Here is a 26,918-nt window from a genome sequence, read left to right as displayed (position 1 = left end):
CGGGAAGCGCGCCCTCCCCCCTCTCCGGGGGCCGTGCCCCGCCGCCCGCGGCACCGCCCCGCCCTCCCGCCAACATGGCCGCCGCCAGCGCCGCTGCCGCCTCGGGGCCCGTGAAGGTAAGCGCGCCTCCGCCTCGCCGCGGGGCAGCGGCCGCCGCCGCCCGCAATCCCTCCCCGCCTGTCGCCTCCGCCCCCCGCCCCGGGAGCGGGATGGCGCGGGCCCCGCCGCCACCCTCCCTCCGCTGCCGAGCGCGTGGCCGGAAGCGCTGCCTCCCTCCCTTCCCCGCTCCCGGCCGCCCTTCCCGCCTTCGCGCCGGGAGCGGGCGCGGCAGCCCGGCGGTGCCGGGCGGGAGAGCGGCCGCGGTGGCGGGCGGTGCCCGGCCGAGCGCTCCCGCGGGCGGGGCCGTTCGGGAGCTGCCGCGGCCGTCTCGGGAGAGACCATCTTTTAAAATTTTTTTTTAATGAAATCCGGAGGCCTTTGCTGAAATTTCCGGGTATCCGACCCGGCCGCGGTGTGTCGGGTTTGTCAGTGAGAGGGACCGTGCCGGGTTCGTAACTGTGCACTGTGTCTGTGGATGTGCACGGAGCCCGAAGTTGCAGCAGGAGCGAGCGGTGCGAAAGTTCCCCGCTAAGACCTGCCCGCCCCGTCTGAAAAGCGGCTCAGAGCGGCGGTGGTACCAGCGCTGAGCAGGCCTGTGGGCAGGCTGAAACCCCGGGACTGCGTTTTAGTAAACTACAAATTCCTTTTCTGAGGTGAAGTAACTCGCCCGATTGTTTTGGTGTGTAGAGAACAGTTCCAAGTTGTCTTCAGTTTACAGGTTTATTCTCTTAATGCAGTTTGATGTTCTTCTTCTTTAAGCGAAAGTCTTTGTAATGCCATCCTCTCCCTCTTCGCCATATCCCCAAAACAGAAGAGAGGAATACAGAGGGATTCGTTGGTCGTTAGTTGTCACAGAGACTCGTAGGTGACCATGACAATGTTTAGGACCCTCAGATGGACAAGTGTAGGCTGTTACTGCACTGATACTTCTATGCTCGTGCTTAAACCTCCTTGGGGAATTTCAACAAACACCAGGTGAAGAATGGCATATGCTTCAGTGTGATTGTTGCTTGGACTCCCACAGAGAAATGCTTTTGATTTTTTAGTTACTGGTGTGATAACTTTTTGTTAGGTTTCAGTTTTGCTGCTCTTCATCCCAATGTGGAGGTGGACAATATTAAAATAATTCATGTTTCACTCTACTACAATACCATTTTACTTTAGATTTAATTCCAGATATCCTTAGATACAGCCTCCATTAATTTTTACAAGTTATGTCCTTTGTATCCCTTTGTAGGATGCAATCAGTGTCTGGAATGGAGCATACAATCTTTCCATTCTTGAGGTCACTCCTAGATGTGACTGTCTCTGGCTTTTGAGGAAAGGTGAGACGGTTCTCCCCGGGTGAAGTTCTCTCTACCATTCCATACCTTCCGTGCCTGGGCTCGGTGGGAATAGAACTCAGCTCCCTTGACAGGATGTCGTGGTTTAGGAATGATATTCTTCGATTTAGTGTTCCCATTGAAACCACTCCAAACCATGCCGCTGGCTCACTCGCCCCTCCTCCTCCTCTATGATAGGATGGAGAGGAGAATTGGAGGCACAAAAGGTAAAGATCAGATCACGGGTTGAGATAAGAACAATTTACTGGAAACAGCGGTAAGAAAACAAACAGTAACAGCAACAATATTAGTAAGGAAAGTGTACCAGAGAGGCGAGAGATTCATATGCAAATGCTCAGCACTGCACCTTCGCACTACCTCGGGAAGGGTCTTCTCCCAGAAAATGATGTGAGGTGGTATAAAATAACCTCTGTGTCCTGGCCATGCTCCCTCCTGACTACTGCAAAAATTAATCCTGTCCTGGTCCAAACCAGAACAGAGGGTATCTCCCCCACTGAGCCTAGAGCATCTACATTCCTTTTGGTAATTCAGTAGAAGGTTTGGAAAGCAGAATTTAATATAGAATCAGATTGCCTTGCTCCCAGATGCAGATAATATTTCTGGAGATTATATATACTGGAGGAAAAATAATTGTCAGAGAGATAAATTTAAATTTAGGGTTAGAGCTGCCAGCTCCAAGTTGACATTACATGGTTGGAGAAGCAGCTGCTTCAAAAATCTCTGCTGGTCTAACTTGCCTTCCACTGGAATAGCACTCCAGCAAATTATAAGTCTTCCCAGCATTTCTCTAGCCAATGTTGCTTTGGTGGCCTGAGGGTTGACCAGACGGCCACTGAGGTGTTTAGCAGTGGGGAAGAAGGCAGGAGCAAAATCAACATAGTCCAGCTCTTCTTCTGTGCTCTGTGTTCTCCACCCTGGGAACTGTGAATATTTTGCAAGCTCATTGCACTGCTGCCATTTCTGACAGCATGGCCATTGGTGTTAAAGCCTTCTCAGGAAATGAACAGTGCAGCACAAGCACATATTGATGAAGCTGCAGGAGTAGGAAGCCTGAGAGCAGATTTGAAAGCAACCACACCAGGCCTATGCTGCCCCAGGTCAGGTGTGCTGCTTTCTGGTACAGGGACAGTCTGTTATAGTGATGGATCTGTGTGTTCATAAGGACCTTAAAGCATTGCAGTTCCAAAATAACTTTTATATCATGTATCTGTAGCTGATATCTCCAGCATTGCACTGTTTTCCTCAGTCCCAACAGCTTTCACTTTGCCAGATGTAAAAGTTCAGGAAGGTAGGCATTCCCTTTTGAATATACTTAAGTCATAACAAGTGTTATAGGAAGCTAAAATTAGTTCGGTTACTGAAGGGACTATTTTTTCCTTAGATTTAAAAAACACCAAACAAACACAAAAACCCAACCAAACAAAAAAAACCAACCATCAAACAAACAAAAAAAACCAAAGGAAAAAAACAAGCACCTTTTTGGTAACATCTTCTGTTAGTGTGGCAATCATCCCTGTTTACTGAATGCATGCAAGAACAATGTTAAATATGGTCTTTTGTTGATTTTGTGTTGTATGATTGCTCCTGTTGCACACCTTCCATAATTCTTAAGGCTGTATTTTATTCATCCTAAAGTGTATATAGTTTTCTGGATTTTCACTAGAAACCTAACAGTCTGAATGTTCGTGATAACTAAGCAACACGAGTAACGTGGGAACAGACCATCAATACTACTGCAAACAACGATCTAGGTCTTCCCTAATACTTCTGTGTGTTCAGGATTGGAGTCGTAGGTTTTAATGCTATTTTCCTTTGCACTGCTCCTCGTGCTCCACAGGGGGGTAGCAAAAGGAAGTAGGAGATCGGTTAAAACTACCTCATCGTATCAGGGTTTACAGCATCTGGTGTGGAAAGCTTCCTTAGAGAAGTATCGGGTGTGTATTGAAGACCACAGAGCGTCTGCTTGTTGAAAAGAAATGCATGATAGCCAGCTAATACAGTGGTTGAACAAATGGGGTCTCTATGAACACAGAAGGAGGCAGTTCTGTGTGTGTTGTGGAAGCGGGGGTGTTGTATGTTGAAATCTGGAGGTTTTACTTGGGAAGTCTTCAGTCTTTGTGGTAACAAGTTATGTCAGAACGGTTCAAATTTTTCCTACCATGATAAACAAATCAGTTATGAATTCTTCAATATGAAAGTGATACGAACTTTGCAACAACAAATTGAAGGAAAAAAAAAAGAGCATTTTCTCGGTGGTGATAGTGACATCATTTTTGAATACCATTACTAAGCTTTCAGTTGTGAAAAGCTTGACAGTACCCATTCCATCCAAAGAGCTAAAAGTGTTCTGAACTCAAGAGAAAATCTGACTTGATTGAAAATTGAATTGTCTAAAGAGTGACAAAAACAAGTTACTTTCCCATTGTAAACTAGAAACAAGAAAATTCAGATGGATTTTTCTTTAGCTGGAAGATGAAATTGCAGGCAAATTTAGTCTCAGTAACAACATATGTTCCAATTTAGCCTTTTTTTTTCTTTCTCCTTTTTTACAAAAGAACTAGAACAGATGAGTGAGAACAAGAAATTGGTGATTACCAAAGGATGACATATAGGTAGTAATTGTGAGTCACTTCATGCTTTTTCACTATAAATTGTATCAAAACACAATGGGGATTTTAGTTGGGGAACTTCTTAGATTTTGTCAAGTCAAATTTTTTTTCAATAATGTTTTCATTATTTTGGATGTACAATGCTATATAGTAATGCCTGTGTCCTGGGGTAGAGTTAATTTCTTCTCAGTAGCTGGTACAGTGCTGTGTTTTTGATTTAGAGTGAGAATAGTGTTCATTACACACTGATGTTTTAGTTTTTTGCTAAGTCATGTTTATCCTGAGTTAAGGAATTTTTTTTTCTTGTCTCATGCTCTGCCAGGAAGGAGGTGCACAAAAGAAACTGGGAGAGAGCATAGGCAGGACAGGTGATCCAAACTGACCAAAGGGATATTCCATACAATAGAACATCATGCCCAGTATATAAACTGAGAGAGTTACCCAGAAGGGGATCTGATCTGGGGTTTGGAAGGGGAGGTCTGGCGTCGGGGTGGTGAGCAATTGTGCTGTGCATTACTTTTTTTCCCCTTTTCGTTTTCATTGTTATTATAATTTACCATTATTACTGTGTTTTATTCATTTTCAATTATTAAACTGTTCTTATCTCAACATAAAAGTTTTACTTTGATTCTCCTCCCCATTCCACTTGGTAAGGGGGGAGAGAGGAGGAGCTTGAGTGAGCAGCTGCTCAATTTCCAGCTGGGGTTAAACCACGACAGCCTGCTATTCAGTATGGTGGTTATGCATAAGACTGTTTTTCTCCATGTAAACAAGAAGCCTTTGTTGTAATATGCTTTCTACATGCATTTCACACTCATCAGAGGCATTCCCAAATAACACTCTTCATTTTTATATTGGAAATAAATTTTGAGTTGGCACATCTTTGTGCACTTTTCCATAGCTTTTTTTTTATTTGGTATTTCAAAGAGAAAATCATAGGGTAAGGCATTGGCAAGTTAAATACAATTGTTTGAAATCAGTTATTTGAAATTTCCATTCTGGGAAGCTGTGTTGGGCGTATTATGTTTTGTTGTTCTGTAGTCTAGTCCCATCTTGAGCAAAAAATACATTTTGTAGCTGGCTGGTTAGTTTTTCAGCATGCCATTAAATGTAAATTGCAAGAAGACTAATGTGTACTTTCTGTGTAAGATCGGAATTATCGGTGGAACTGGCCTGGATGATCCGGATATCTTAGAAGGAAGAACAGAAAAATATGTTGACACTCCTTATGGCAAGGTCTGTATAACCTTTTTATTTATTATGAAACTTTCTGCCATTCTTCAAGATGCGTGTGTGTGTGGTTTAAGAATTTTCAAACTGTTAAATGAATATATAAGGGAGGTCCCGGCACAAGTTCTTTTTATTTGCTATGTATTGTGTAATTGTTAATTTGTAGAAATGAAGTATTGTAAAGATGATGTACAAAGGAGACTACACCTCTTCTCATTTGTAGATTGGATGAATTTACAAACTCAGTCCTGAATTTGCAATCAAGAGATAAACCCTCTCTTTCAAGTTTATGCTGTTATATGACCTGTATTCTGTCAGATCCATCCAGGGACCTTTTCAAATTGCAGAAAACTGTCGTTTGAAGTATATGGGCCACCATTTTCCCTGTAACTACTGAGTTATGCTTTACATGCTAATGTAAGGTCGTGCTTATAACCACATAATTTGCAAATGAAGCTCTGAGACTGTTTTTGTGACACAGATGTTCTTGAACAGTTCTCCTTCACATTGATTCAGTCCCTTCTCTCAGTAAAAGGAAGTGGAGGCTGAGGCTGTTGCTCTGTATGCAGCATTGGTGGTATTGTGAAGGATAGGTCCTGTCACAAAGCATTTTCACTAGAAACAGGCAAGACAAAGGATGAGGAAAATTAAGGGTGAGAGAGGTTCTAGTTGACACAGGAAGTTCACAGAAGAATTGGATCTTAGATATTCTGTAATGTCATAAGACATAGGGAGTCTGGGTGCTTTATTATTGCCATTGGAATTATATCTTATGAAATCTAGCAGGGTAAGCTAGTATACATAACAATAAAACATCTGGTATGTGGTAACAAGTGCTATTTTATGAGTAAAAGTTTACCAGAAAGCTCAGTGGTGATGTGTGTGTGTGATTGAACATCTAAATCTGTGCCTCCCCTCAAAAATGGTTTAAGGTGGGAGTAAGAATGTAAAAAGCAAGAGGAGTTTGTGTGCACACCATTCAAGAAGGGGAAGGAGATCAAGATTAAGGGAGGGGAAAACATAATCAGAAAAAACACATTTGACTTTTCTACCGTCTTTCAAAATGAGTCAACAAACTGTATTAAAATGAAGGGAATTGGCCTTCTGTGTTTTTCTGTACTGTACTTTCCAAACGTAGCCAGCGTTGTTCTGTAGGAGAATTCACTGGCTAAACCAAACCAGTTGCCGTACATTCCCTGGTTTTTGAGAGTCATGAATGTTCACAGCACGGATGTGTTTGGAGACTGCTGACAAAGCAAAAGTAACACTATGCTTTTAGCAGGTATTAACTGAACCCTTACTATCTAGGAAGGATTAAACAATTCTCCCTCAGAGGGTTCTGTTCGGATCAGATTTAAGGGCACAGTGGCAGCACAGCATTTGAAGGTCTATTGTGTCATGGCACTGAGATGCAACAGGATTTGGGTGACACAAATTCTGCAGTGCAGGAGGATTTACTGTTACTGAGAGGAGTGGGAATACTTGCAGGATAGGTCCTGTACAAGGGAGTAGAAAAAGCTTCCTCAGTCTTGTATCTTCAGTCTATATGGAAGGCTTTTAAATTTCATTTAGCAAGCAGATTAGCTGGTGTCTTTTTTTTTGTGTTCTTCACAGAATGCAACATGAATAGGTGAAAATAAATCTTGGTACCTGTTGTGGTTTGTGAGAAACCTTGATCAATAGACTGGCTTTGTCTGAGCCTGTCTATTATGTACTTAGCATAGGCTCAACTTAAAAGCTCATTAAAGTTTTTTTCTGTCTAAGGGAGGTGGGGGTATAACTGAGATGTCATGGTAAGAATCCAAGCATGAATTCCAGAAAGTGGGGTGAGTTAAACTGGGACTGTGAAGCTGACCTGGATGGACTGTGAAAGAGAACACAGCCAAACAGCAAATTTTTATCCTTAACCCTGATGGCCTGTCTTCCTTCTCTTAGATCTGAACTTCTAAGAAATGAGGCCATTGACCTGATGCTTGTTTCATGTACATTCCCTCCTCTATAAGGTCACATCAACTTCAGTGGTTCAATGCAGTTTGCATCCTCATGGAGCAACTGATGGATCAGCCTTAGTGTAAGATGTGCAGAGCTTAGTGAATGAGTTACAGTCGCATAAAGTGCACTGAACTGGGTCAAGTTGATGGACTTCCGCTGAAGCAGAAACAAACCTCACAAATTCAACTGTTATCATTAGGTGGATCAAAATTCACTTATTTTGCTGCTGAGACTTTTTAGTATTCAGGGAGGAGGGTTACACAACCTGCCTCTCATTTTAGAACTACAGAATTGAGAAGAGCAACTATTGCAAGAGAGCAATTGTAGTTTTTTTTGTGTGCCTTGAAAAGTTTAAAACTTTGTGGTTTGTTAGTATTTTTTCTGAAGATGTGTCTTGTTCTCGATTGTTACTTGAAAGAAAACCAAATGGGGATTTTTCTGCTGTAAAGATACTTTGTCATAGAGCTGTGGCATCAGTGGAGAGAGAATCTGCCTGAAATTTTAAGAGGTAAAGGGCTTAATCTAAATAAACTTCAGAACTTTTTGGTCTTTATTTTCTGAGAGAAATGGAGATGCAACATCAGCCTATTTAGTTCAAGCAAAAGTAGGAAGAGTGAAAGTGAATGGATGTCAAAAGGAAAATGCAAGGCATAGTTAAAAAAGTATGTCCATTTCCTTCTATCATGTAAAAAAGCAAACTGTACAATTCTACTTTATATAAATTTTGGAGTTTAATTCTTAAGTTTCTTGGCAAGAACATAGCCAAGAGATTTTTGGCTGAAAACCTTTGTGATGTGTCTTTAATGCTGTTTCTTTTCTTTTAGAAAGAATATAGCTTACATTTTGTTCCTATAGAGTCCTTGAATTGTCTTCTACTTGGCCTTCTCAAATCATAAGAATCATTTGATAACAAAACTAAATATTAAGGAATGTGGAGATATTTTTTTAAGGTGAAATATGGAAAAGGTTACAGGAAACTAGTGTGGTAGTTTTTGTGGTTCTCTGTGTTGACATTGGTCCTCCTATGATCTTTCAAGTTACATTAATGATAATGAAAATGCACTACATTAGTTTAAAAAAATAAATAAGCTTACAGCTCTTAGTATTCCAACTGTCTTTCTCCTTTGTCCGCTTTCAGTGCATCAAAAATTTGGTGTTCTGTTGAAAACACCCTGAAACCATTGGGGATTCTATCTCCACATATGGAAAATATTGTTCTCCTACAGGATAATAGATGCTGTTCTGAGCAATTTTATCTTCATCATTGAAATTTGAAGCTACTACAGAGCTTTGTTCAGAATATAAGTTCAGTTAGATTGTTTTACTTTCTGAATGACAGATCTTGGTTCTGAATCACCTTTTCCCAGTTGGGCAAAATATCTTCCTGTTCTAGAAAATTATTCTAGGGGCTCCCCCTCTTTTTCTGGTCATAGGTGTATCTGGCAAACAAAGCAGGAGGGAATTTGGCCTTGAATTGAGCTTTGTGTGCTTGCATCAGGAAAAATCAGACCATGTAATGCAACACTTACGCACCTCTTCTGCCTCCTGAAAACAAGGTGCATAATTTGGTTTGTAAACTAGCTCACAGGTTAAATGAAGGCTTGGGGAACCTCTGGATACTTTTCATCTCAAGTGTTCCTTGATTTTTGTTTTCCTTGAATATAAACTTAAATCTACCACCCACAATAAATTTAAATCTGTCACTTCTAAAGCAAAGGGTCCAGTCTTCAACTTACTAATCTTTACTTTTGATTTGAATAGGAGGCAAGGACTTTTGCTGGACGTCCTCTTTAGTTTATAGGAGTACTTTTGTATCCTGCTGTGAACTAAGTGCTTATTACTTCACACAGCAAATGTGTGTAAACAAAACAAACCCCCGGTTGCTAATTATTGTGAACCTTCCTTGTTATGGAATGTTGTAACATCACAGCTAGCAACTAGACAACAAGGCTTTTGCCCTGTTTGAAATTTCACTCTTAAAGGAATATTTGCTTCAGAAGAGTATATGTAAGGTGCAGTAAAGATTAAACATTTAAATATCAATTGTTTAATATTAAATGGAGACTTGCAAAGGAAGTGAAAATACACTGCAGTTCTAAAAATAAATGTTCTGGAACATTCCCGTAAAAAAAAAAGTAGTAAATATGTGTCTGACAGAATTGAAGCGTTGGTGGTGCTTTGAAGAGCTTTCACGTGAATATTTGCCAAAAAGATCTGTGCAATAGGAAGTAGAAGGTGATGATTTTATTAGAAATTGGTATCTTCAAAATGCAGCTACATAGGACTCACATATCACTTTATTCTAGAACTCTGCAAATTTTCTAGTGAGTAATAGAATTGACAGCTGTAAAACTAAGTTCTGATTGAAATCTTGCAGCTAGCATTATAATTTTGTTTGTATTTTATCAAGTAGCCTGCAACAGGACATTTCTAGATGTAAATGTGTGAGTCCTTCAAGGCACTTGCAAACTTGTGATCAGTAAATAAATCATAATTTTATTAGTAGCTGTTTAACAAAAAGAGAAGCTAGACATATTTTGTATTTCTAATTCCTAATGCCCAGGAGGAGAATACAGCCCACAGCACAGTTAATTTATTGTAATGGTGGTTGATGACTTGGGAGCTGCCGGGTGTGGGCAGTATGTCCTGTCTCCAAGGCAGGGTACATGTGCCAGCTAGACTGCTAAAATGAAAATGCTCTGTCATCCTAGCTGGTTGGTAGTTAGGAGGAATGTATTTTCCTGTTGTGTAGCTGTGAGAGAAGTCCCAGGGCTGAGCAAATACAACACTGCCTCTGCCACTGATGTACCAGAATTTCTCTGTCATATCACAGTTCACTTCCCAAAAGCAGGACTTCCAGCAGCAGGGAAGAGTGATTTTTTTCAGGAAGCTGGGGGTGAGTTGGAGGAATCCAGAACTCTGCACACCCCTATTTTGAGATAGGGGCCCCTGGTAGAAAGACTGAGAAGAGAATGGCGAGTGTTATGGAAAGGGACAGATTAAATGTGATTTATGTTGGGAGGGGACTTTAGTGGAGAGTGGCACTTGTTTAGCAAAAAGCAACCCAAGTTTACAGGAACGAGTGAGGCATGCTAATCAATCTAACAGGAACATGTACATGCTGCTTTTTTATTAAGCACTGTTTGAAATGCTCTTTTGATATGTTTGAAAGTATTATGGTTTCAAACCCTAAAGAGTTGCAATGTTAATGTTAGTACATTAACACAGAAAATTGTGATAATCCTTTTGGTCTGAAATTTGATCTTCCTGTACCAGACTGTTTTACTAATCTACCATGTCAAATTACAGAGCTGAGCTTAAGAAAATGTGAGACCACAGTGGTAGCTAGTACTTCCTTTCATAACTGTTGTGCTTATACTTGGGTAGTAGTAAAGGTTTCTAATATGATTGTCAGGCTGTGACTCATTCTTATTTGCTTGTTTTGCAGCCATCAGATGCTTTGATTTTGGGAAAGATCAAAAATGTGGACTGTGTGCTCTTAGCAAGGTAAATGAGCATTTTAAGGGGGTTTATATTATGTGTCTTAAAATTTTCTCAGGAGTTTTTTTCTTTACATTAGGTAAACTGAATTTCTGCTGTGACTTCATCTTGCTCTGTGTGGTTGCTAACAAAGTCAAGCAGAAGTCTCTCTTGTTTCCTGAGCAAATTTGATGCTGCAGGGACAGAGAATATTAAAAATACTGTCTAGGTTGGGAAAGAGAAATCCAGTGGGAGGTACTGCCCTAGTGAGAATGGCAGCCTGCAAGGCCACCTGTTCTGGTGGTAGGTAGGTGGTGCTGATAACTTTACTAATTAATTAACCTGCTCACTGTGTTTGCAGATTTCCTTTGTGAAATGGAGAAAATGCCTGTTTCCAGATGAATTTTGTCTCTAATACCACTGTAGACTCTTCCAAATCATTTCCTTTGATTATCGAGTCCTCTGACTGTTACAGTTATTGCTTAGGGGGCTGCATCCCCTGCAGTTTTCGCTAAATGATTCAGACATCTCTTACTATACTCAGAAGAGACTCTGGAAGCAGGATCTGCAGATGAGTGCATGGCAATTTCTCACTAATATAACCAAGGATGTCTAGGACCAGTGTGCTACTAGATTAAACATAAGAATACTAACACGGTTCTCAACATCTAGACAGCATGGGCAGAGCCAGATACTAATGACAGCAGCAGGCCCAGACAAGTAAAGTTGTCTGGGATCTTCCAGGACCCATCCAGGAAGTCCAGGCAGGAACAGTAGGAAATGGGAGACAAGGCTATAGCGTGTGTGTAAAGCCCACCTCGGACTGCAGACACAGTACAGTCTGGGAGATAGGGCTGGGGACAGGCACACCTGTGGCATGGCTTGGGCCAGGAGTGAAGGCTGGGGTCTGAGCTTGGAGGCAGGAGCACCTCCAGTTTGGGTGGAGGCCCAGGGTGAGACTGGCCAGGGCAGTTAGGACCCGGTGGTGCACTCAGGGCCCTGATTCTGTTCATGCCAGTGTTTTTCCATTAAAGCTGCTGACTGGTAACCATCTCTGCAACTACACTTCTGTCTGTGGTTTTACTTTTCTTATCTTTCGTGGACTTTGCTCATGTATTTTTTTACAACTGGCCAACATTTTTCTCATTTTCTCAAATGAAATGCTAAGTCAAGATATCATAGCTGTGCTGTGTCAAACTAGACCTTGAGCCAGAGATGTCTGAACAACTTGGCTGTGGTTTACCTCCTCACTGGAATTTATGACCATTCATATATGACCTTTGTGAGTTTACTTTTAGGGCTAAGGTACCTGAAAACTTCATTTTGTGTTTTGGTTTCTGAATGTCAAATTTCAAATTAAAAAAAGGCACATGTATTCTGGAAGAGGATTATGACAGCAACTGCAACATTAAGCAATAAATCTGCATTCCTAATAGCTTATCAGAAATGGTAATGACAACATGGGAATCCTCCCTGACAGTGCTTGGTCATGTTGTGTGCAACTCTCAGTTCCCAAATGATCAAATTCTTAGGACTTTTTGATCTCTGAAAAAATCAATTGGGAAATAAAGGTCCTTCTTTTCTCTTACATGGTTGAAAATAATTTTCAAATGTGTTTAATCATTATATGAGTGAAGTACTTCTTTAGCAAAGGCAGAGATAGCACAAAAGCTTGTGCTTACAAGACTAAGTATTTCCTGTCTTGGTGAAGAAGAATACTGCAGCAGTGTGAAGTCATTCTTTTAATTTATGAAAGCTGTCAGATAACTTCAAAAGCAAAGAGAAAAATGTGATGATTCTACTGTTTTCTTTGGAAAGATGACAGGTTAGAACACAGTGTTCTGTGATGGGCTACTCTTTTCTGTGTGGGGGAATACAAGCAGCACTTCTGGGAGGAAAATTCCTAGAGGTGTATATAAATCTTAGAAATTTCTTGTAGTGTGTGGAAAGAGTTTTGGAATCTATGGAGCTGACTTAGAAAATTCAGAGGAAAATGCTTATTTTACTCTTGAATCTGCTGAAGTATATTTGGATTGTATTTTTAAGATTCTTTTCATTACAGTCTTGAACTGAAAAATTTTTGCATTTAAAAAGAAAATTACACCACTGTTTCTAAATTGAATGCTGAGAGGACCTTAGTATGTTTAGGAAAACAAGGTACACTGGAAGTAGCTGAAATGATCAGTTCCACTTCCAGTATTGTTAGGGAAAATATGTTTCTCAGAATTCTCTTTATCTGGGAGAAGGAAGGCAATTTCGGTCTGATTTATTTTACTCTCTTGCAACATGTACCTTTGCAGACATGGAAGGCATCATACAGTTATGCCATCGAACGTCAACTACCGTGCCAATATCTGGGCGTTGAAAGAAGAAAATTGTTCCCACGTATTAGTGACTACTGCCTGTGGTTCCTTACGAGAGGAAATACAACCTGGTGATCTTGTCATAATTGACCAGTTCATTGACAGGTGAGTAAGAAAAGTGTGAAAAATCAGATACATTCTATTTGCACCTTTTCAGTATCCTGTAAGGAAAAAAATAATATCAGTGTTTCCACTGATTTTAACAGTGTATCCCATTTTACATATGTTTTTAATTTGTTGATCTCTTTGCTATTTTATAATCTCATTTTTAAGGCTGCCCTATTGTTTTGTTTGGTTTTTTTTCCCAAACCTACTTCAACATATAACTTGTGTTTTAAACCTTTTTTAAAAAATATTTGCTAACTTGTATAGGGGGGCTGTTGTAAACAGTATTAGCAGTAGATGTTTTGTATTTTAACTGTGGGTTGAATTTGGCTGTTGTCTTAATTTTCTCCTGTAAAGTACAATATGTAACACCCTGCAAGGAAGAAGGGAATGTCTCAAAGAGTTTTGTTCCTGAGGGTTTGTGCCATCCAATTGGGTGAGTTAGCTTGAGGTGGTGCATTTGAAGGTAAAGTGATATTGGGCAACAGTTCCGTGTGTTCCAAAATGACCTGCTGGATGGTAATTTCTGCAGCATGTTTGGCCATTTGCATGCATGGAAACAATTTCTCAGTTGAAAGAAAAGAGAAAAAGGATTCTCCTACCAGGGAGCTGCCAGTGCTGGGTGGGCATGATCTTTCTGAGAACAAGAAGACAACCTGTTGCCAAATTTTTCTACTTGAATTCACACCTCTTTTGTGCAGGAAGCTGTTCCTATAAATTCCCATCCTTTCATTGTAGGAATGCAATGATATGAACAAGTTCTATTTTGACTAGCCTTGTGGTAATTCAGACTTTATTCCTTGCCTTCTTGAAAGCTTACTGTGCTCTTTTTTTTGGAGGTTACATGCCTGACTATTAAATTAGCTGATTGTTTTTGGGTAGAATTGCAACATAATGTGGTGGACATAGCTGAGGAACATTGTGAAAATACTGAGGAACAAATAAGCATTTCAGCATCTTGTTAATAAAAGATTTTCTCTAATTATTTGATAATGCGCTCCTGGAGTAACACTTTATAGTCTTGAGCTCAATTCTGAAGGGTTTGAACAGAGACAAAACAGGATTACAGGTGGTCATTAAGATCATACTGATTTTTCCACCCACCTCCCAGGGATGCTTTGATTTTTGATTTGTAGAAATTTCTTGCTTTCTCTTTTGTTTTATTTCCGTTCTTCTCTCTAAGCATGTTACTGCTTTTCTAGGACAACTAAAAGACATTGTACTTTATATGATGGGCAACATTCCAGTCTTCCAGGAGTATGTCATATTCCAATGGCAGAGCCATTCTGCACCAAAACCAGAGAGGTTAGTGAATTTTGTAATAGTGTTTAGAAATGTTATTTTTATGGCACTTTTTTGTGATATATTAGTCTAATTGTGTGTTCTTAGAATATAGTCACAATATGCACCTCTTTGTCCTGTTTCTCCGATATGTCATGATATTAAGGACAAATGTAACATTTTGAAGGCATGGGAAGTAAAAGATCTTGTGTCTGTCTTTCTAAGGGAAGTATGCAGAAGATGTCAGTTGGCAACCTAGATTTCCCTAGAGTCTTAATAAATGGACAAAAGATCTTTATTTATCAGGTAACCGGCCAAGAGAGCAATGAAGTAAACAAAGCAGTTAGGATTAGGAATTGGTTCCATTTTGTTCTGAATAAAGCTGCACCTATGGTAGAGGCACTCCACATACTTAATACAAATATTTAAATAAATAGTACTTTAGCATTCACAGAAATTACAGTATAGCATTTGTAGGTCTGTGCATTGTAGAGCTGGGTGATGGTGGAGAGTGAAGGCTTCGGATGTTAAATGTGAAAACATGCCAAATTGCAGTAACCTTTTATTCTTAACTTTTGCTTTCAGTTTTGTCACTTCAGGATTTTCAGGGTTCATAACCACTTAGACTTGGGAGTGTGAAACATTTCTCTGTTTTCCAATACCTTTATAAGCTTCTGGGAGGGCTGTATCTGTAATTAAATATGTCGTCTTAGTGTATTCTTAGAGTTGAGGAAAAAGGAAGGTGAAGGTTAAATTTCATATTTTGTGCTATTGTTGAATGCTCTGATCAGAAGCTGCAAGGAGGTATGTTCTTCAGGGGAACAGAAATACTTACAAAAGCAGTCATATCGATCTAACAGACTTGCTCTCTGCAAGCAAGACAAAGCTCAGTTGTGAAGCAGGTGGCACAATCTATACCCAGAGAACATACAAACGTCTGTACTACTGATCTATTCTGCTTTTGACACCAATTCACTTCAGTGTCCTTGTGGGCTATTTTTGTTAATTGGCCACACTGTGGTTTAAAGATAACCATCAGCAAGTCCACACTGGGAATTGAGATGTTTTACAATGAACTAAAGATATTTCAAGTCTCATGAGGAAACAAACCACTGCATATTAAACATATGCATGCGTTTGACCTTGTTCTATTGAGCTGCAAATTATACACTTTGCATTTTTCTTGCAAAAAGGAATCTAGTCAATGCTCTTACCAAAAGTTAGTTGGCATAGAGTTGCTTTCTAACTGTGAGCATAGTGTCATGTCACAACAGATACAAGGAGTTTATTAAGAAATTGATTGAAAACTGTTATTTCTGAAGTGATTGGCAGCACTTCACACTGACTCTCACTTTAAAAAAAAAGTACTCATGCATAAGGCATTTTCTGGGCTTGGAGGAGACATACACCTAAACTAGTTTTCTTTCAGCTGTTAACTAGCTAGAGACAATGTTATTGTCTGTAGACAAGGTAATACAGTTTTTGAAAAGCCAGCAGAGAAATGCACCTTTTCAAACAGAGAAAAAACATTTAGGTACTTCCCAGTCTCACATGTGATCATAATCTCATTAGCATAATGTCATCTGCATTCTAATCAGTCTAACAGATGTTTTAAAGGACGTGGTTTTGGACTCTTTGTGAGGCTGAGAAGGAATATTTTTACTTTATTTGAAATACCAGACGAAAGTGACTTAAACTTTTTCCATGAAACTATCCCTGAAAATAGTTGGAATAATTTCGGCCCAATGCAGGGGAATTTCATGAATAAATGCAATAATAATAAAGTCCAAACTGTGAATGTAACAGTCTATTTAAGGAATTTTACATCAAAACATCTGAAAACTTTATATTATGTTGCATTTTTGCAAATACATTAAAATACTCTGGTTTAGTTGGTTTATGCACTGTAAATTAAATAAGCATCTGAACTGAGTTTATCTTTTCCTCCAACTGTGAAGTTTTGAATACCACGGAGTGCCTTGGTTATTAGTGCTTTCAGAAACTGAGGCTCAATGCAACATCTTATAGGCAGTAAAATTGGAACTTTATAAAGTATTTTGGGAAAGTACTCCTCAACTGTGGTTTAAGTCAAGTCACAATTCAAGTTGTCTATTGATTTATTAACAATGTGTAATAATTGACATTCAGTTAAACATAGATTCAGAATTAACATCAGCAACAAACCAAAATATTAGGTGTGATTAATATTAGATTAACTTACAGCACAGAATTAATCACAGAATGTTAAGAGGTTGGAATGCACCTTAAACATCATCTAGTTCCATCTCCCCTCCCATGGACAGCGATGTCTCCCACTAGACCAGGTTGCTCAAGGCCTTTTTCAGCCTGGCTTTGAACACTGCCAGGGTTGGGACATCCACAACCTCCCTGGGTAACCTGTTCAGTCTCTTGCCACCCTCATAGTAAAAAGTTTCTTCTTAATATGTAACCTAAATTTCCGCTCTTTCAATTTGTACCCATTACTCCTTGTCCTATCACTACAGTTCCTGACAAAGGGTCCCTCTCTGGCTTCCCTGTAGGCCCCTTCAGATACTGGAAGGTTGCTGTGAGGTCTCCATGCAACCTTCTCTTCTCCAGACTGAACAGCCTCAACTTGCTCAGCCTGTCTTCATAGGGGAGGTGCTCCAGTCCTCTTATCAACTTAGTGGCACTTCTCTGGACTTGCTCCAACAGTTCCATGTCTTTCTTGTTTTGGGGACACCCAGAACTGTTTGCAGTACTCCAGGTGGGGTCTCACAAGAGCTGAGTAGAGGGGTAGAATCGTCTCCCTCGACCTGCTGGCCATGCTCCTTTTGATGCAGCCCAGGATTCCGCTGACTTTCTGGGCTGCCAGTGCACATCGCTGAGTCGCATTGAGTTTTTCATCAGCCATCACCCCCAAGTCCTTCTCACAGGGCTGCTCTCAGTCACTTCTCTGTCCAGCCTGTAGCTGTATCTGGGACTGCCCGAACACAGGTGCAGCACCTTGCACTCAGTCTTGTTGAATTTCAGGTTTGCATCTGCCCACCTCTTGAGTGTGTCAAAGACCCTCTGGATGGCATCCCTTCCCTCCACCTTGTCAACTGCACCACACAGCTTGGTGTGTCAGTGAACTTGCTGAGGATGCCCTCGATCCCACTGTCTGTGTCACTGACAAAGATGTTGAACTGTATTGGCTCCAGTACCGACCCCTGAGGGACACAACTCATCACTGGTCTCCATGTGCACAGTGGCCCATTGACCACAACTCTTCAAAACATAAATTTCCTATTACTGTTCTCACTAGCTCAACTCTGCCACGTGATAATGTAGTGCTCAGTGGACCACTTCCACCATTCTGTTTGCAGTGTAAGCACAGTCTAAATATGCAAAAAAATCCTGTTTTCCAGTCTTCTTAATCTGCACTGAAAGCAATAATCCAGCTGATACCAACAAAATCAAATGAGTTCAAGTTTGTTCCTGTTGGTAGGACTCTTAATTTCTCTTGTTGGGTGGGGAAAACTAAACTGATCCTTGGTTTTGGACAGCTGTAGCCGTATGAAGTTTGACTGCTTTGCGTAAAGCTAACTTCTTTTGTATATAAGCTTTTTGGTGGGATGCAAAAGCACTGCGGGAGGGGAATTATTTCCTTTTCCTAATGTTGGCATGTTTTGCAGGTTCTTATTGAGACTGCCAAGAAGCTGGGGCTCCAGTGTCATTCCAAGGGGACAGTGGTCACAATTGAAGGCCCACGTTTCAGTTCTCGAGCAGAAAGCTGTATGTTTCGCAGCTGGGGAGCTGATGTTATCAACATGACCACAGTGCCTGAAGTGATTCTTGCGAAGGAAGCTGGAATGAGTTATGCTAGTATTGCCATGGCAACAGATTATGACTGCTGGAAGGAACATGAAGAAGCAGTGAGTGAAACTTCTTTCCTCTGGTCTTGTCATCAGGGATTTGAATGAGAATGTGGTTTTGGTAAGAGATGACATATTGAACTAAATCTGTTCTTGCCTACATCAGTATCCCTGAGGTATTCATGATGTATGATTGTGAAAGTAGGAACCGAGTCAGTTGTTGCTCTCTTTCGTTTTCACAAACTTGCCTCAATATTAGCAAACATTTTGTTTCCTCTTGTCTGAATCAGATGGTCTTTGAGTATGAAGCTCATGAGCTCTGTCTTCTTGTATTTGGTCTCGTGTTTTTTCTTTTGCAGCTCTGTGCAAAACAGCACATATGCCTTAGTTCTCCTGTTTGTGTTCAATACACAAATATACACCATACACACAGAGAGGAAAGGTGTTCTTACTGTCTAAAAAGACATTGTAAGGCTTCACCTTTATACTTATGAGTTAAATTTATTTGGTTGTTAAAAACGTGTGCCATCAAAATTGAGAGACATCATTCAGTTTTATTGTATTTCTAGGTTTCAGTGGATAAAGTTTTAAAGACGCTGAAAGGAAATGCAAATAAAGCTACTAGCATACTCCTTACTGCTATACCTCAGATAGGTTCGATGGAATGGACCAACACCCTGCACACCCTGAAAGTAAGTACACTCATGAGGCTGATGAGTACAAGAAACAGTGTATGTGTATAAGTACATAACACAGGTGTATGGTACAGAGTGTTTCTGTTTAAATCACAATGTTTCAGAGTAGATGCTTCAAGAAACCAAATCCATCCAAGATGGGCAAACATTCTACCAGATTCTTGCAAGCTTTATTGCAAAGATCTAGCTTCAGTTTTACAAGAAGTTTTATGAAAGGTTAAAAAAATGGTTAGCTATATATGGTTGATGAAGTGTTATCCTTCATAGCACAAGTAAGATACAAATATATGTGAGTATCCGAATGAAAAACCTGGTCTTAGCACAATGGAGAGTCAAATGGAAAAGACTGAACCAAACCAAAAGCATTGTGCTGACTTTAATATGTAGAAGAAGAAGAGTCTGTTACAAGATATGGGTTTGAAATTATTGGAAGTGTGTTCTCCCACAGGTTTCAAATCCACAGTGCATGAAAAAAAAACGACAAAGAAAAACATTTCAAAACATATTGCCAAGGGAATTTTTAGGCAGATTTTTCCTTAGACAAGGTTTACTTACATGTTCTGTATTTCCTCTGTTTCACAAGCATGCTTGAGATTCATTTGTGGCTGTAGCAAGAGGGAAAAAACAATGTTTAAATGGTTTGGATGTCTACCCAACTTCTCAACAAGCGTTTTTTGATAAATAGCTACTCCCAAGAGTACAAGAGCTTGTAGTGTGAACGTAACTGAGAATTATATTGAGGTGGTGTGGGAGGTAGGGAAAGATAATTGGAGTGTGAAAGAGAGCAGACAGAAGTGGGCCACAAGAATCTCTCTTGGTGGAAGCAGCAGCTGTCTGAAAAGGAGGAAACTGCCTATTGAGGAAACTTCTGAGAGAATCCAGTCTGATAACGCTTCCCTCTGTTAGGTTCTTTCTTCCTCTTTTCCAAAAATCACTGTGTTGACTGTAATTTGAATGGGTAAGAAAGATGAACACAGGCATAAGTCATGTCTTCACATTACCGAAAGTGTGTCCCTGAAATTCAACAGTGAGCAGAACTGCACGTGCTATAAAAATCTTCCATGATTTCTAATAGGAATCAAATTTTGGGGTTTGTTTACAGTGTGGTTCTCTTGTCACTGATTCTCATCTCTAGTTTAGTCAGTGTCCTAAGGGAAAGATATATGAAGCAAAATTCACCTCAGACACTTTTAAGCATACATGACCAGGTCAGGTTCGTGGAAGTCTAGCCCAAATCCTTGAAATTAGTCTTGTTGATTCTTCACTGAAAAACCTACTTTTTATTGGGAGTGTCTGAATTATGACTCTTCTTCTTCCTGGTTATCTGAACCAGTTATTTTAATGTCCCCTCTATATATTTGGGAGAGGTGACTGACTTTTCCCTTTCCCCTCTGCATTCTTTAGAAAGTTGTGTCATGGATGGATAAGGGAAGCAACAGAATCAGTATTCCTTCTCCTCTCTAATCCACAGAAAACAACATTTTCAGAGGATGGGGCTGCTCTTTTTGATACAGATGCCTGGCTATACAGCAAAACTCAGAGTTTGAACAAATAGTCTAAAACATATGCTAGGTATTCCTTAGCTACTTTTTCATACTGACATGCAAGGAAATGGTTCCCAATTATATAATGCTGTGAAAGTACTGAGGGATCTGCCTCCATTTCTGACAGATGTACTTCAGTGAGCAGTGTCCTCTTGCATTCCTTTTGCATTATTGTCTTGAATCTTCATCAGAAGTGAAAGAGAGCTGTCACTACGTGTGTGGGATTCCCCTTTAATGAACACCAACCCTTCTTTCAGTTCATTGTAAAGTGTTTCTTCCAACTCAGTCCCTGAAGTACTATTTGCCGAGGGAAGAAAATATGAAGCCCCAGAGGAAGGGTCACTCCATCCTAATGTAGCTTCTTAAACCCTTTTTCTCTTAAACATCTAGTGCTGCCTCATTATCAATGATGAATAATGGGGTAGTTTCACTTGAGATTGACAATTCTTATGGGTTTTTTGCTCTTTGCAGATAGTGGCTTGGTTTGAGTGATAGTATACTGAGAAAGGGAGTTGATCTGAAGGCATTTGAGGAACTGGAAACAGAAAGTAGGTATTGGCAGTGGGGATTGAAATTTTATGTCAAGAGAGTAGGAGTCACAACTGTTTATGATTTAACACAACCAGGTAGTCTGGAAAAGTGACAAAATTCTAAAGCTCCAAAGGCTTTGGAGGCTTATTCTGATTTTACATAGGAAAATCAGGAAAGGCTAAAAATCGTCGTTTTGGGGGAATGAAATGATAGTAAAGTAGATGAAGGATTGATCCTAGGCTTCTGGGTTAATGAATTAGAGAGGCAATTTTGCAATGCAGCAAAGAGAGAAATATAAGTATGTGCTTCTGTACAAATGTGTAGGTGAACCATAAAGAGTTTAAAAAACTATTTTCTTGTAGTGTACTTCTGCATATTTTACACTGGGAGTTTTGAAGGTCACATGGTGAGGTTTTTTTAACTGATCTGTTCCAGAGGTACCTTTTCCTAGAGCTTGAAGGCAGCACATCTTGCATGCCCTGTAGTAATGTGTTAAGGAACACAGACAAGGGGCAAGCTGAATAAGACTGCAGCTGGTACACTGCTGTCACTGACAGCCTATATCCAAGATGCATCTGGGTATCTCAAGTGGGCATTTGCCAATGTCTGTTTCTAGTGTTGGGGAAGCATGTAAAATGATAAAGCTCTACATGGACACAAGAGCTTTTCCTTCCCAAACTCTGTAATCTGGCTGCTGTGACTGAAGGAACTTTACCAGGCAGGAGAAATTATGCTACCAGTCTCTTTGCCCACCTGCATTTCTCTCTCTCCTTACGTGGAGTTATGCATCCCACCTGTACACACGTGCATTGGTGTGACCTCTGAATCTCACAGTAGTCTTTAGGAAAGACTGCAGTGTTAAAGCAAAATCTCCAAGAGCTGTTTTTCTGCTAAAGGTCCCTTTCATTTTCATGTGTCTTTTCATCTGTGATATGCCGGTGAGTTTAGTCATAATTTGAAAGTTACTAATTTTCTGACTGCTTAAGATGTCTTTAGACCAATATTTCCTGACTCTTGTTGTAAAGAGGTCATTCTCCAGTCTTGGGTTAAAGCCCTTACTCTTTCAGGACAGGGTACTACCACATGATATTTACGTCATGGATGAAGAAACACAGATCATGCTGGTGATCACAGTGGTCCAAGTGATTTCTAGCTGGTATCAGGGAAATTTCTGGATCGGATGGGTCAGTCATGGGTGATATACAGCTTGATATGCTGCTCACAGAGAAGAGCTGTGTAGTGAGGTGGTAATTACTGGCAGTTGTTGCTGTCATCATCATCATGGCCAGGCTTCGCGAACGAAGATTTGGGAAGGGCTCTACCCACTTTTCTTGCAAGCGCGTTGGTGGCTAAAAAGGCCAATACGAGAAAGGCAAGTCCGGTTGCAAAAGACACAGCAGAAAGACTCCTTAGATGGTATATGCTGCAAGGCTCGATTCTTTCTGCGTTGTCTTTTCTCCTCAAGGGTGATCCTGCGTGCTTTCTCAAAAGCATCAGCAGCGTTATAGATGGTGTGTCTCCAGGCCTCCCGATTGGAGGCCAGAGTAGACCAGTTATGGTGATCAATATGCCCGAGGCTGAGTTGTTGCTTCAGGGAGTCCTTGTTGCTGTAATGCTCATGAAATAGTGGTGTTTGACATCCTATGGGATTCTTGCATCCTAACTGCGAGAAAGGCAGTTAGCAGAGTACAGGTGCTGGAGTGCAGTATTGTCTCATGGAAGGCAGCTCTGAAGAGACAAGGAGCTCCAGAAATCAGGCAGGTCCTTAAGGGCAGCATTCTCCAAGTACAGGACTGATCCAAAGAAAGACCAATCAGGAAACTGAGTTGACTGAACAGGAAACAGAGCTCTGTGTGAAAACATGACGTTCAAGGGTTGGAAGCAAGGACAAGCTACAAAGAAGGAATCGAAAAGCAAGAGCAGGCATGTTAGGAATTCTTTCAGTAAAACCAAAGCTTGTCTGTGGATGACACTCGGAAGAGATGCCAAAGGCAACGAGAACTTAAGCCACTGCACTGATACCACAAGCTTATCATGTAAAACATGGTCTCATTGCTGAAGGCAGTAAATGAATTGGTGACAGCAGACAATTTCAAATGGGAACTGATATAATAGACTCCTTTTTATCTTTGCTAGGAAAAGTATTGGTTAGAGAGGAAAAAATCGTCCTGTTGAATTTTAGCTAATAATAACTGGGAATTGAGCTCTGTACCTTTCTTACAATAAGGTTCAACACCATAAGGATCAGGAGAGAATCTGAACTAAAATGATAAAAGGGATGTCCTGTGGAAACTGATTTTTCTTACAGTGTGGCTGCAAGCAAATCTGCTTGTGGTAAGGTGTCAGAGCTTTTGTGAGTGCTCCTCAGGTAAATTTCTTGTCTCTGTGAGGAAACCTGCTGATGCTACCTGCCTTTTTTTGAACTTCTGTACTAGCCTTTTTGAAATGGTATTTGGCAGACCTTTGATACAAAGAATAATGCTGTATTTTGAGAGTTGTGGTAAGTCAATACTGTGGAATAGTTTAGATTAGGTAAGGTATCTGTAGATACCGTATGTATGTGTTTCGACATACTTCATCATTGACACACTTGGGCATTTATGTTTGGTAGGTTGAAGGGCATAAAGCTTAATATTTTTCAGTCATTTTTTCTGCTCTATCACAAACTAAAACTGACATTCCTAAGGTAGTCATGTAGAACTCTAATCTTGTAAATATTTTTGAATAATTTTCTTCCCCAAAAAATATCTCAGTGAAATCAGTGAATGTACTTATGTGACCAGAGTAAACTGGCTCAGGTGAATAAGGCAGAGGGGAAAAATTCATCGAGGCTTCACTTCAACTGTAGTTGCACTGGTCTGCACATGCAGTGGTACTTACAGGCTAAGGACCTCTCACAAAAGCTGAGATTGAAGTGTTTCTCAGGTCCTGCCCTTGAATGTGGCTAATGACAAAGTTGCCTCTCCCTACATAACCTGAGTATTGATTGCATTCACTCCCAGTGAGTGCACCTTTAGAGAAAGGTTTATTTTCTGAATAGCTGTACTTCCAAACTGATGAAAAATCGTATAGAAGTCAAGAAAAGCAAGCTGCACAGTTTTTCATTTGTATCGTGTGAGCCCAAAGTCCATAATTTAGTGTTTCTGCAATATGGTTGTTTTTCTCAATACCAATCAGCGTGTCACATAGGTTTTCAAAAGTTCTAGTGACAGCTCCATGTGTGGGTGTGCCCATCTTGTAATTCTTTTAAATTCTGTGGTTTGGAAGAAGTTGGAGATAACTATGCACAGGTAAGGGGTTACACCTATTTGTAATCCAAATGGAAGCTATGTAGTCTACCTTTACATTGAAAAGTAATTCCCCCTGCACTGGCAGAAGCAGCATTCATCTACTGTGACTTTGTATTTCAGACAACAGTGCAGTGTTCGGTCATCCTGCCAAAGCAGTAACAACCTGGATGAATCTTGGAGTGCTTACAAGGAAGAGTGGATCACTTGTGAACTTCCAGAGGTTATATTATCTCCAAAAATTGTTACAGGCATAAAAGAATGGACTAAATGTTAACCAGTGATAATATGTAAGGCCGCTGTTAAAATCTTTATCAGTTTGATAATGTATAAGATGGCTAAAATTAGCTATTGAGTATGTTTTCAACTAGAAATAGCTTTACTGTCAAGCTGGATCGGACGGTGGTTGAAGAAAAAAGTCAGTATGCTCTATTCAGTAGTACCTTTTAATTGATGGTAGAAATTAAAGTCTAGGTAATACTCTTGTTGCAGTTTCATAAAATAAGGTAAGAAAATAAAGCAGATTCACAGATAGGCTGTTTGTGTTGCTGTTTCTACCTCCATCTTTTCCTTAAATACGGCAAGTGATTATAATTCACTTCTGAAACATAGCAGAAAAACTGAGCAAACCATATCAAATAAAAATTATGCTATTTTTATACATTATCCTTATTTTTAATTCTGTTTATTTCTTTTTAAAGCAGTGTATTTATTTGTGTGCTAGAAGACATGATTTAATAATTGTGGTGGTTCTGTCACAGCAGCAGTTGTGTAATTAATTAATGTTCTCGTTGAAAAAATTGAGGTAATACCTAAGCCAGATTTGTGCCTAAAGATGTACTTATGTGACTTACAGAAGTGTACCTAGAAGTACTTTGGTGCCAGTGTCCCACTATGCTGGCCATTTTCTGCTTCACTGAACAACTCCAAATTTAGTTTCTGTATTAAGTGATTAATGTGCTCCAGTGCTTTGAATGTATGCATTTCAATTTTTTGAAATATAATTTTACTTTAATAAAATAACCTGCTGCTTCTTGTCTAGTAAATAAATTAAATGCTTCTCCAAGCTGTGTGCAAATTGGGGGTTTTTTATTTACTTCTAGTCATTAGTGCATGAATTTTGTTTATCTCACAGTGACTTTTGCCATTCATGGGACAGGTTGGTGGTGATACCTTATAAGCACTGCTTTTAGAAAGACCACTTTTTAGAAACACTGTGTTGCTCAGAACTTTAGGTTCTAAATTCCTGAACAACAGGGATTGATGAGACAAGTGGATTAGAATGCAAGGCAAGCAAGGAAGATACCAGAAACGTGAAAGGTAAGGATTCTCACGGTAATGTAAAAAAAAAACTAATCCAAAGGAAAACAGAAGAAAGAAGGTATATAAGCATTTTACCTTGATAGTCTTGTTCTGTTAGATGCCCAGACTCCTGCTGTGAAAGCCTTTAGATTTGGACATACTTTGCCTAGCAAAACCAGTACAAGTGCTTTTCAGATGCTGGCGACAGTGGTTTAACCAATTTTCTGTATTTCCTGGTGTTTTTAAGAACTCGCGTTGCAGGAGGCAGAGCTTGAACATACATTTTGCTGCCTTTCACTAAACCAAATTGGATGTCTGGCCTTAGAAATTATTTCCATTTTTATCTTTGTCCCCTGGGCACTTGCAGTGAAATACATTGGAGCCAGGAAGTTCATATTTGGTTGTTCCAAGAGAAAGTTGTTTGTGGGTGTCCATTTTCAGTCCCCCTTGGGTTTCTCTTTTTACATTTGGTAGTGACATATAAAGATAATTGTTGTGTTGATTTTTTTTGTTTTATATATTGGGTACTTACTGTCACTGGACAGTGGCACAGAGCAGGTCCATAGGTAGTGAGTTTTGTTACACATTTCTGTTATAAATTCTTCCTATGCAAGGCTAGATAACAACACTAGGTAAGGATGACTGTGTCCAAAGAGTTTCAGTCAATAGCTCCATGTCCAAGTGGAAACCAGTAATGAGTGATGTCCCTCAAAGGTGTGGGACCAATACTGTGTAGTATGTTCATCAGTGAAATAAGATAGTGGGATTGAGTGTGTGGAAGACACCAAGCTGAGTGGTGCACTTGATTCACCAGAGGGAAAGGATGCCATCCAGAGGGACTTTGACGGGCTTGAGGAGTGGGCCCCAGTGCAAGTTTCATGAAGGTCAACAAGGCCAAGTGGAAGGTGCTGCATTTGAGATGGGGCAAAGGGGATTGAGACCAGCCCTGTGGAGATGGACTTGAGGGTGCTGGTGGATGAAAAAATTGAACATGGGCCAGTAATGTGCTTTCACAGCCCGGAAGTCCAACTGCATCCTGGGCTGCATCAGAAGCAGTGTGGCCAGCAGGTCAAGGGAGGTGATTCTGCCCCTCTGCTCCCCTCTGGTGAGCACTCCCACCTGGAGTGCTGCAAACAGTTCTGCTGTCCTCACTGTAAGAAAGCTGTTGAAGCAAGTCCAGTGAGGGCCACTAAGATAATCAGAGGACTAGAGCACCTCTCT

General features: G+C 40.3%; 1 protein-coding gene across 6 annotated transcripts; it reads left to right on the top strand.

Moving 5' to 3' along the window:
• Positions 1-58: 58 nt before the first annotated feature.
• Positions 59-25,461, top strand: MTAP (methylthioadenosine phosphorylase). 6 transcript variants are annotated; one of them, XM_027670274.1, is made up of 10 exons: positions 59-116; positions 1,337-1,424; positions 5,201-5,287; positions 10,722-10,780; positions 10,908-11,060; positions 13,054-13,221; positions 14,424-14,526; positions 18,159-18,398; positions 18,908-19,030; positions 24,519-25,461. In XM_027670274.1, exons 5-10 carry the CDS (start codon positions 10,945-10,947, stop codon positions 24,555-24,557), a joined length of 789 nt encoding a protein of 262 aa, XP_027526075.1. In that variant the 5' UTR covers positions 59-116; positions 1,337-1,424; positions 5,201-5,287; positions 10,722-10,780; positions 10,908-10,944; the 3' UTR covers positions 24,558-25,461. The 6 variants fall into 6 exon arrangements, with proteins under 6 accessions (XP_027526075.1, XP_027526073.1, XP_027526077.1 ...); XM_027670272.1 differs by having other exon boundaries at positions 10,854-11,060; XM_027670273.1 differs by lacking the exon at positions 59-116 and adding an exon at positions 411-752 and having other exon boundaries at positions 10,854-11,060.
• Positions 25,462-26,918: the final 1,457 nt, after the last annotated feature.

Source organism: Neopelma chrysocephalum, unplaced genomic scaffold, assembly GCF_003984885.1.
Source record: "Neopelma chrysocephalum unplaced genomic scaffold, ASM398488v2 Primary Assembly neopelma1_96821, whole genome shotgun sequence".
In the NCBI taxonomy this organism is placed as follows: Eukaryota; Metazoa; Chordata; class Aves; order Passeriformes; family Pipridae; genus Neopelma; species Neopelma chrysocephalum.
This window is presented reverse-complemented; position numbering and strand designations above follow the sequence as displayed.